Here is an 11,926-nt window from a genome sequence, read left to right on the forward strand (position 1 = left end):
AAAGGACACAGTCATACAAGTTATCAAAGAAAAGGAAGAGTTAGTGAGAGATATGGTGGATAAAAAGAAGTGTATTGTTATATATAGACTACAAGAGAAAAAGAGCCCTGTAAAATTTGTGAGAAAGAGAAAGAAATGGTTAAGCAAATCATCTCAGTGGTCCAAGATGAAGAAAAGTGCCTTGAAAAAGAAGTAGAAGAAATATACAGACTTGGTAAATATAGTAAGGGAACTTAAAGAGCTCTAAAAGTTAAAATAACATCACAAATAGGGGTAAAAGAATTATCAATGAGGAATGGAAAGATGGCTGGTAAGACAGAATACAACAATATTTGGATAAGGAAAGACTTGAATCACAAAGAAAGAGAAAAAAAATAACAAAGAAGTGAAACTAAGGAAAACCAAAAACAAGAGAAGAAAAGAAAATGAGATGAAGAAATTCTACTGGAGAGTGCTGGACATGAGGCTGAGGAAATGGTATATTTGGGAAGGGGAAGGAAAGCATTAAGAGTCATGTATACATAGATGAATTTATATCAGGAAGCTTGGAAATGAGATCATATATATTGGAAAAAAGGACCAGAAGTGGTATGTATAACAGAAACAAAGTCAAGCAAGGACGCCCAAGTAAATTTAAAGAGCAGGGATATAATGTTTGGAGGAGAGACAGAAAGGGAAAAGCAGGAGGGGGAGTATTGATAATGGGTTGAGAGGATATATATGTGGAGGAGGTATAGTACGGAGATAGACTGGTAGAGGTTTAAAGCATTAACAATTAGACCCAATGGGACGGAAAAAATGAGTATCATAATATTGTGTGCCACTGAAGAATAATATATGGAGGCTTGATGTACGCCAACATGAGTTTCAACAAAGGATGCTTGCAGTCTATGTCGATCTCAAGAAGACGTTTGATTCAGTGCATTGAGAGACACTCTGGGATCTTCTGCTTCTCCATGGGATTCCTGCAAGGATTATTGGTCTATGAACTGGCCTCTATACTCCGGGACTGTGAGTGCTGCGAAGTGTGGAAGGGGTGTGTCCAGTTCCTTCCCTGTGAATACAGGAGTGAGGCAGGAATGCATGCTTGCTCCATCACTTTTCAACACTTGCATGGACTGGGTACTAGGCAGAGTTGTAGACCAAAGTCATTGTGGAGCATCTGTCAGCAATACTGAGATTACGGATCTTGTTTTTGCCAATGATGCAGTAATCTTTGCTGAGTCAATGGAGGTTCTGGTAATGGTTCTAGAGGCACTACATGAGGAGGCAAAGCCCTTAGGACTCCAGGTTTCCTGGCCCAAGACCAAGGTTCAGATGTTTGGAGGCTTACTGGATGAAACAGTACAGTCCGTCCATGCATGCAGTGAGGACAATGAGATCTCAGAAAATTTCACATACCTTGGTAGTGTAGCGTAACGACAGTGGGTTGAGCCAGGAAGTCATATGGCAGATTGGCCTGGCTCACGGCATTATGGACTTGGTCTACACGAATACATATTTGGCTTTGTCAGTACCTGTGCAGACAGACGATGATTCAGATCCTCAAGTCACTGATGATCCCTGTCTTACTCTATGGTTGTGAGACATGGACGCTGAACACTGATCTGACGAGGCAAATTGATGTCTTTGGTACTAAATACCTACACAGGACACTGTGTCAAATCAGCAATTGCTCCATGAGACTGATTCGAGGCCGATTACCAGCATAGTCTGTCAACGCCAACAGTGACTATATGGGCATATGGTACACTACCCAGAAGCCAATCCTGCCAAGGGGACATCCACAGAACTCATGGCTGTGGCAAGTCGATGCCTCATGCTGGAAGTTACTTCACATGGGAAGGGAGTCTGCATGGAGACTCGCGAGGCATGACCACCTGGAGTGGCGCTGTAGGGTAGGCAAAGTGACGTGCCCCCCGGCATATGACCCACATGATTGATTGATGTACATAAAGAAATGAAAATGAAAGTGCTAAATTGCAATAAGTTAGTAAAGGACTGGAGAGTGCTACTTGTGGGAGATCTAAACTGCAAACATGTATAAATTGGGAAGAATTGGGGAAGACACATTGTGGTGCATAAACTGAAACTTAGTAAACTACTAGAAAAGGTGGATGTAAGAAAGGTGATGGGGCCAGATGGAGTGTCAGGATGAACACTGAGAGAATGCAGAGAACAGGTGGAACCAATCTGGGATGTGATGATTGAACAGCTCTCCGATGAAAGGAAAGGTACCAAGGGAATGGAAAAGAGCAAATATAGTCCCAATATACAAAGGAGGAGAAAAGACTGAGTCCCTACATTACAGACCAGTGTCACTGATTAGTGTAGTGGGAAAGATCTATGAAATTGTTATTACAGAAAAATGGTTAGAATATCTGGAGGAGAATCAAATAATAAATAACTCTCTATTTAGTTTTAGAAAAGGAAGATCATGCATAACAAATTTACTAAGCTTTTTTACAAGAGTAATAGACAAAGCACAAAGGAGAGATGGATGGGTTGACATGGTGCATTTGGATATTAAAAAAGGCTTTCGATAGAGTACCACACAGAAGACTTCCATGAAAAATAGAACAAATCGGAGGAATACCAGGAAATATCTTAAAAAATGGATGACAGACTACTTAACAGATACATACTTAAATGAGGACAGTGATAAAGAGACACCCCATCAAGTTGGAGCACAGTTACTAGTGGCATACCACAGGGTTCCATATTGGCACCAATTATGTTCCAAGTATACATTAACCATATACAACAGGGTTTGAGAAGCTAAATACTTTTGTCTGCAGCTGATGCAAAACTTTTGAGAGTAATAAGGAATATTGAAGATTGTATGAAATTGCAGAAAGATATTGACAAGATTTGGGAATGTAGCCAAAAGTGGCAATTAGAATTTAATATCAGGAAATGCCATGTAATGGAAATGGGTAAAAGTAATTAAAGACCTATAGGTGGGAATACAAAATGGGAGAAGAGATTATAATGAAAAGGAATGAAGAAAAAGACCTGGGAGTCATTAAACAAAACACCCTGACTCCAGAAAGACACATAAATCAGTTATTTGCTTCAACATATGAGACACTAACAAATATCAGGTATCAGGGTGGCATTCAATCACGTCGATAAGAGTATGATGAAAAATATCATAACCACTATGGTCAAACCTAGACCTGAATATGCAGCAGAAGTGTGGCCACCATACAGACATAAGGACATCAGGAAACTAAAAAGAATCCAAAAAAATGCTACAAAAATGGTGCCAGATATAAAGGGTTTTCCCTATGAAGAAAGACTGAAAGAAATAAAACTACCAAGTTTGAATGATAGACAGAAAAGAGGAGATCTAATAACGATGAACAAGTTAGTAAACCGTATGGAAAAAAATAGATAAACAAGACCTGATATCACTAACAGAGGATGGAGATAAACAAACAAGAGAATTCAGTTTTCCACTTTGGACAGTGGACATCTGGAATGGAATGAGTGAAGAGACTGTAGTAGCAGAAAGTGTGCAGAAATTTAAGGATAAGTAGATATGGAGCCAGGTCACTATGAGCCCCGCTCAAATCCTGTAATATACAACTAGGTAAATACACAATGCATTCCACAACACATATATTTTCAACACAAATTAAACCAATGTGAGAGTCTTTATAAGCCAAAAATAATATCTTTTAACCTGGTAGTACAGTGCTTACTCCAATTTTGCGAGTTCATATTTTGTGATACGCCAATTTTGCGACCAAGGACCAAAAATTGCCATTTTAAAAATTTTCCCATTTTGCTCCTTTCTCCCGGTATTGCAAGTGGTGGCGGGAGAGAGAGCGCGTTCCCGCAAATTATATATTGCTGTATCATATAGGCAATATTTTATTGATTTATTCATATTTATCATATTATAATATATTATTATCATATTTATATTATATTTATCATATGCAGTTTGGTGATTTTTGGCTAGTTTTCATAAAAATCTGGTGGTAATTCAACGAAGCTTATCTGACAACACTGCCCCGCTCCCTCCCGCCTTCCATTTGTTTACGTACACCTCCACGGAGTTCTCTCTGCAAATTTGGAGGAATCCTTGTGCTCGACTTTGTGCGACATGGCACCACCAACCAAGAAAAACATTAGGCTAACTTTGGAGCAGAAGATGAAGATAATTAAGATGAAAAGAGATGGAAAAAGGAACTGTGATATTTCCAGAGAGTTTGGTGTGGGAAAATCAACTGTGAGAATGGTGTTCAAAAACAGTGAGAAAATTGAAAAAGCTGTAAAAACCTATGGTGGACAGATTTTTTATTCTTGTAGCCATTGTACAAACACTGTGATCATTCATATGGAAAGATACCTGGCTCAATATATATGTGACAATTCAAATTCCAATAGTGATTAAAACGTTGTGTATCCATGAGAAAATAATTACTGTGAAATTTCACATTTCTAAAACAATATCTTCTGCCTCCACAATGAGTTAAAATATCGTAAAATAGGTAAAACTCATAGGGTATTTTAATCTCTCAGACATCTTCCTTCTTCAGTTTTTTACTGTGCAATAGAAATGTTAGTTATAAAAGTAAGGAAGTGGTGCGTAGCTTATATAATTCCTATGTTAGGCCCCATTTAGAGTATTGCATTTTTGGATCGTTTTAATTAGTATAAGACAGGCATATATCACATTGCAATAGTGTTTAATATATTCTAAATAGTTGCCTTAATACTGAGAAAAAATGGTTTCTCCTAGATATTATCTTCTGCCTCCCCAATGAGTTGAAAAATCGTTATAAGAGCGAAAAATATGGCATTTTCGGGATTTATTTTAGTGTGAGCCAGGTATATAATCATGTAGCAATAGTTTCAAATATTGTCTAAATTACTGCCTAAAGACACACACACACGCACAAAATAATAATTGGTTCTCTTAATTAATTTCTTCTGCTTCCCTAAAATACCCATTACTTTATCAAAAATCCTATTCATAAAATAAATGCTATTAAAAAAAACTTTATTTGCAAAAGTATCAAAATGACTGTAGCCTATGCAATATTGCAGTGATGTAGCCTACTTGTGTAGCCCTAAATCTCCCATTAGGCAACTGCACTTTATGCTCTGGTCTCCCTTTCAGCTAGTCTTCATTCATCAGTCGTTGAGGTTGCACCACAGAAGCTTGCTCCCTACTTCTAGACTGGGGGGATACTCAAGAAAGGATGGCCTCTCACGAAACCAGACTTGCAAGTATATGTCCCATATTTGGGACACCACAGGATTTAAATGTGAACTGTCTTCCAACATATTGTGACGTTATGAGATGCTACCAATATGAACGGCAAAATCTGAAGATTTCTAAGAAGGAGCCAACATTTTCTGAGATAAGTGCCTGTGTTATTTCAAAACTGAAATCTGTATGGCAGAGAGCCTCTATTCCATATGTGTCTGATGAGCGTATTACGCAAATGTTGAAAACCTATCACACTAAATACAAAACATTACAAAAGCCAGAAAAGGAACGGAAGAAAGTCAAGAGTTACCAAAAGAAAGTACAAGCTTTTCAAACTGATGCTCAGGCCAGACTCTTTGACATTGCTGCATGCAAGTGCAAGGAATTCAAGAATTGTAAGTGCAGCAAGGAAAGGAGAGTGCATCCAATGGAGCAAGAGTTTCTATTGGATCAAAGAACTAAGAGAAAAATGGCTATTGGATCTTTGGATGCTACCACAACTAAGAAGAATGTTAAACGGTTGAGTAGAAAACAAACCGTACCTGTACCTGGCCCAAGTATTAGAAATGATTACTGTGAAAATGAATTGGATTACAGTACAAGTTCTACAAGTGAAGACAGTGAAGAGGACTTTACTCCACAACCTCCTGCTAGAGCAAAACAGGAACGAGAAGGAATAAGCAAGAAAAGCAGTCTGGAATCACTCGCTATTGCATGTGATCGTGGTGTCTTATCTGACAGAGCTGCGGCTTCAGTAGCAAGTGCTGTTCTTGATGATCTTGGCATGATAGCAGAAACAGGAGTAATTGACAGAAACAAAATTAGAAGAGCACGTACAGCAGCAAGAAGTAAAATGCAGACTCAAGACAAAGTGACTGAACCACCAATCAGCATCTACTTCGATGGCCGCAAGGATAAAACACTGACTACAGAAGGAAAAGGAAGAACTCAACGTAAAAGGACGATAAATGAAGAACACATCACTATTTTGCAAGAGCCGTCTTCAAGCTACCTAGGGCATGTGTGCCCCTCTTCAGGAACCGCCGAAAGTATCTGCAGAGAAATATTGGTCTTTCTGAATTCAAACTTTGTTGACACCTCAAAGATTAAGGCAATAGGATGCGATGGAACTGCAGTCAATACAGGAAAAAAGGGTGGAGTGGTAGCCTTGATGGAGAGAGAACTGAAACGGCCACTGCAGTGGGTCATTTGCATGCTTCATATGAATGAACTACCTTTACGGCACTTGATTATTGAATTAGATGGACCAACAACTGGGCCTAGAGGATTCACAGGACCAATTGGAAAGCTGCTTTTAGACTGTGAAACGTATCCTGTCGTAAAATTCAAAACTGTTGAGGCAGTAAGCTTACAGACTGATTCTGCTGCTCTGAGTACAGACCAGAGATACTTGTTGGATATTTACAGTGCTGTGTCTAGAGGCTACTGCAGTGACTCATTGGCCCAACGAAGTCCAGGAAAATTAGCTCATTCAAGGTGGTTAACAACAGCAAACAGAATCCTCAGACTATATGTTGCAACAGAACAACCATCAGACACTCTAGAAAAGATCACACATTTCATTATGAGAGTCTACGCACCAATGTGGTTTAAGATCAAGAACCAATCTTCTCTCAAATTCGCCGCAAAACATCTGTATGAGACCATATCTTGTGCCAAGTCTCTTCCCCCGAGATGTATTTGAGATTGTCAAACCAGTGCTTCAAAGAAATGCATATTGTGCTCACCCTGAGAACATTTTGATAAGCATGATCTTTGATGACCAGAAACACATCAGGGGAGTTGGGCTGGCGGAGGATACTGAATGCAAGAACACGCTCACAAGACAGAAGCTCCTTCGAAATTCCTCGATTGAACTTCGATGCTGAAGTTTACCATCACATGATAAACTGGTTTGACAGCAATGTGCAAGTAACAGAGCCACCTCTCACTAAAGATTTTCCAACCGATGACATCAACAGCATGGTGAAAAGTGGCATATTTCCTGATGTCATAATTCCTGAAGCAGAAATTCCTTGTCACACCCAGGCTGTGGAACGTCACATCAAGCTGGTGACGGAAGCCTCAGCAGTGGTAGTTGGGGCACAGAACAGAGATGGTTTCATTAGAACCACTCTTAGGTCTCGAAAGATAATGCCAAAATTTGACACGAAGTCACAGTTTAAGTCCCATTCAGAAAATTAGAGAAATCCCAATAAGGTAGGGTGGATGGGTTGGGATAGGGTGGAACTCGAGTACAGCCACCTCCACGTGGTGAGTTCTGGGATATTTTGCCAGTAATTTTCTAGCAAAATAGGCGAAGAGCTGTATGAAATTAACTGGAATATATAAAGGATTCTTTTAATGTTATCATGGCTATGTTGTGGCTTGATGATTATACCATATATTGTAATGTAATCAATAACGAGCAACTTCATTACTTTTGTAAATAAAATTGTTCTTAAGAAATATCATTCATTTTATATTTTATTAAAAATTTAGATATCATAAATATTATAAAAGAGAATCATTCTGTGTGTGTGTGTGTGTGTGTGTGTGTTCTGGCAGTAATTTAGACAATATTTGTAACTATTGCTACATGATTATATACCTGGCTCACACTAAAAAAAAATCCCGAAAATGCCATATTTTTCGCTCTTTTAACGATTTTCCAACTCATTGGGGAGGCAGAAGATAATATCTAGGAGAAACCATTTTTTTTCTCAGTATTAAGGCAACTATTTAGAATATATTAAACACTATTGCAATGTGATATATGCCTGTCTTAACCTAGTTAAAAAAATCATTAAAATACCCTATTTTTTACCTATTTTATGATATTTCAACTCATTGGGGAGGCAGAAGATATTGTTTTAGAAATGTGAAATTTCACAGTAATTATTTTCTCATGGGTACACAACTTTTAATCACTATTGGAATTTGAATTGAAAAAAAAGTGTAAAAACGATCCACCCTACTGGTCACCCCATTATAGGCAGGATATCAACATGTTAGAAGCAGTTCAGAGAAGAGCAACTAGGATGATACCAGCATTAAAGTGCCTGGAGTATAGAGATAGATTAAAGGAATTAAACATGTTTTCATTTGAGAGATGTATAAGAGGGGATATGATAGAGTTATTTAAAATGTTCTCAGATACAAACTACATAGATGTGAGATCTTTCTTTACCTTAGAGGAGGGAAGTAGGACTAGAAATCATGGCAGGAAGATTAGAAAGCAAGGCTGCAGGTTAGATATAAGAAAATATTTCTTTAGTCATAGGGTGGTAGACTTCTGGAATGCATTGCCAGAGAGGGTTGTAAATAGCACTAGTTTGACAATGTTTAAAAACAGATTAGATAAGCACTTAAATTTATTAGATTTATAATTATGTATAGCGCTGCATGATAGTTTTTATAAGAAATTTACTATAGTTAAACAAGACATGATCCCCATGTATGGGGATCACAGATTGTAGATGAATTCACTGCAGGACTTAGCCCTGTTAATGGGCCAAATATTTAGAATTAGTATATAATGTATTGTGCACTTGTAAGTGTATCTTTAAGTACTGATGACGAGGTCGCTGTGCGACTGATACAGGATAACCTAGATGGGCCCTGGTGGCCCTTTGTTATCCTATTATTTATGTTATGTTATGTTAATCTTGTGCTTCAAATGTCATATTCTTCTCTCAGGATCAGTTTCTCATTATCCACTTGATCCATTCCGCTAATCAATTTATAAACTTGTATCGGATCCCTTCTCTCCCTTCTCTGTTCCAGGGTTGGTAGATCCATAGCCTTTAGTCTCTCCTCATATGTCATCCCTTCAAATTCTGGAACCATTCTTGTAGCCATTTTTTGTAGTCTCTCCAACTTATGTTTCTTTTTCTGGGGGGGTCCCCACAACTGCATATTCCAATCTGGGTTTTATTATAGTACTTATCAATTTCTTCACCATTTCTTTGTCCATGTAGTGAAATGCTAATCCAATATTCCTTAGCAATTTATATGTCTCTGAAAATTCTATCAATATGGCTTACCGGATGATAGTTTTCTTCCATCGTCACTCTCAAGTCCTTTTCCTTTTTTACATTCTCTAGTTCTACTCCATCTCCCATCTTATAGATTCTCACTGGTCATCTTTCATTCTTTCCCATTTCCATGGCATGGCTTTTGTGTGTGTGTGTGTGTGTGTGTGTGTGTGTGTGTGTGTGTGTGTGTGTGTGTGTGTGTGTGTGTGTGTGTGTGTTGCATTGCCCATCTCTAGCTACAAAATATTGTACTATTTGCCATTCATCAGGTTTTACTTTAGCACATTGCTCTATATCTCAAAATTGTCATCATCATTATCCATGCAGTAAATTTCCCTATTTTCCCTTAGAGTTGGGCAGCTATGAACCTTACAAGCAGAACTAGTCTATGCTTGGAAACCCTTCTTTACACTCTCAAATTGTCAACCATTCCTCTTAGACAGATCTCTCTCACCTCCTTGATCAGCTGGTCTATGTCCTGTTTAGTCTTGGAGGAGGACAAGATGACAGCAATCACCAGCTGGTCCAAGTTCAAATGTTTATTGTTCGACATCACAAATGCCTGTAAATATGTTAAATGTAGCATCAAGCCTTTAACATTACACCAAAAATAATTCAGAGACTCAATAATAGCTTGCAGATCATACAAAGTATTTTTTTTTATTTCAGAACAATCTAATTTCCCAATAAGTTAGACATTTGGCATAATCAAATTCTAACCAAAAAGTCAATTGTCTCTATTTATTTATTTTTTTGCTTATTTAATTATTGCAAAACATTACTTTTAGTAACCTTATGCCCTCTTGTTTAATCATAAAGCATTTTAAAAATGGCTTTACTATTACCTACATTCAGACTTTGACACATTACTAATAAACACTGAAACACAGCAGTTCTTAACCATTTTACTACCACACCTGCTCTAGGAATTTGTCCTAGGATTAAATGTAGCTAGCTATGATGATTTTTAAATGCTATCACTTAGCAATGCTATCTATATAAGTTAGGTTAGGTATATATTAGTTTATTATATGAAAATGTATTGATGTATTTAAAAACAATATTAGTGTAGTTTGCTTATTTACTTTTCATGGCTGTGAAAATGCTACAAAATCACTTCCATGCAAAACCAAACAAGAAATTGAAGATTTGATTTATACAAAGGAAAAAAAAATGCATTTGGAAAACAAAATATCTTTTATTTATGGAGGACTTTAAAAAACTTTACTAAAGCTATTTCAAAATTAATGGTAAATATGACAATATAATGGTTAAATAGAGTAAATGGTAAATGTCAAGACAAGGCACACCACTCTATTTAGGTACCATATTAAATTTCCTGAAATCAGTTGTCTATCTACCGTATCCTTAATCCTTTCAGTACCAAGCTGCATTTTCATATTCTTTCTGAATACTGTTTGGTGATTTTATAAAACTTTTGAAACTTATGTGGTGGTGAAGATAGTAAGGAATCCAGCTATTAATCTTCTGACCTCCATAGACCCTTTATAATATAAATAAAATTGTCTAATCATATCCAAAAAATCATGGTCAAAATACTTCTTAGTACTGAAGGGGTTAAAGCCACTAATATCTAACTTGGCAATGCCTACCTAACCTAGGTTAGGTTAGATAATGTTTGGAATTAACAACCAAAAACATAAGTAAATTGAGTGGCATGTCTTGTCTTAATATTTACTAGGCAAACATTACATACAAAAAAGAATGAAAGTAAAGAACTGGGAGCAGGTAACTGAGCTTTTCTGAACAATGGCATAAAACTTACACCTCCTATCACTGGCATTCAAAAGATCCTGTAGCGATATGATAAAGACCAAAATTTTAGAAGGAATCTATGATGACGGCTTCTGCTGCCAAACTACCAGTAGACTCATTCACCCGGAGACATATCAACAAAAGGACTTAATAGGAAGAACAGCTTTACCAGCAGAGTAATAATCATTGGAACAGCTTCCAAGGAAGAATGCATCTACCAGTTTAAAACAATCAGAGAAAATTTTCGCAAAATCTAAGATCAACAATTAATCTAAGCCCATATATTATCCATCTTACCATTCCAGAACAGGTCACAGGCCTATTAAACTTCTGGTAAGTGTCCTTGTTAGCTAGGAGTGACACTCGTAGACACAACTCCACGAATGAACAAGAGGAGCATGCTGTATCTTCAACTGCCTTGTTCCCAACACTACACGTGCGCATTATTCCGTACACATTTGTATGCATGCGCGATGATGCGCCTCACTTCTCACTAAGTTTGTACTTACGCCAGCCAACAAAACAATATCTACTATATAAGTCTATTTGCATGTGTCTATGTAATTCATATTGCCAACTTACTGTGCTTCACCATCCTTAGTTACTTATAACATGCCACACGCTGCATGGACACTTCTCCGTGAAGTATAGTACATAAATGGACATAACGACTCCCTCAGTTTCTTGTCGTGGTGGACATACCTTACATCACTTATGCACACATATCATCACTAGCATCACTAGGCTGTCAGTACAGTATTCTTTTTTAACTAACAAAAGTGAAGTCACAAGGGCCAACATAAGAAAACCTTTCCCCCTACCTCAATGCAGCAGGCTTCCCATCACACAGAACACGCCTGTCTCGTGACGATTCCACACCCACGCG

General features: G+C 37.6%; 1 protein-coding gene across 2 annotated transcripts in view; it reads right to left on the reverse strand.

The window, feature by feature from the left end:
• Positions 1–11,926, reverse strand: part of LOC123516972 — a 65,446-nt gene that overhangs the window by 53,487 nt on the left and 33 nt on the right. Inside the window, exons 1-2 of one of the 2 annotated variants that reach the window (XM_045276773.1) lie at positions 11,862–11,926; positions 9,719–9,826 (exon numbers count right to left, since the gene is read on the reverse strand). The exon at positions 11,862–11,926 is cut by the window's right edge and continues 33 nt beyond it. In XM_045276773.1, coding sequence (XP_045132708.1) covers positions 9,719–9,817 — 99 coding nt within the window. In that variant the 5' untranslated portion in view covers positions 9,818–9,826; positions 11,862–11,926. Of the gene's footprint in view, positions 1–9,718; positions 9,827–11,337; positions 11,500–11,861 lie in introns of those variants that run through there. The other variant, XM_045276772.1, reaches the window with a different exon arrangement.

The sequence above is a fragment of the Portunus trituberculatus genome, chromosome 41, assembly GCF_017591435.1.
Source record: "Portunus trituberculatus isolate SZX2019 chromosome 41, ASM1759143v1, whole genome shotgun sequence".
In the NCBI taxonomy this organism is placed as follows: domain Eukaryota; kingdom Metazoa; phylum Arthropoda; class Malacostraca; order Decapoda; family Portunidae; genus Portunus; species Portunus trituberculatus.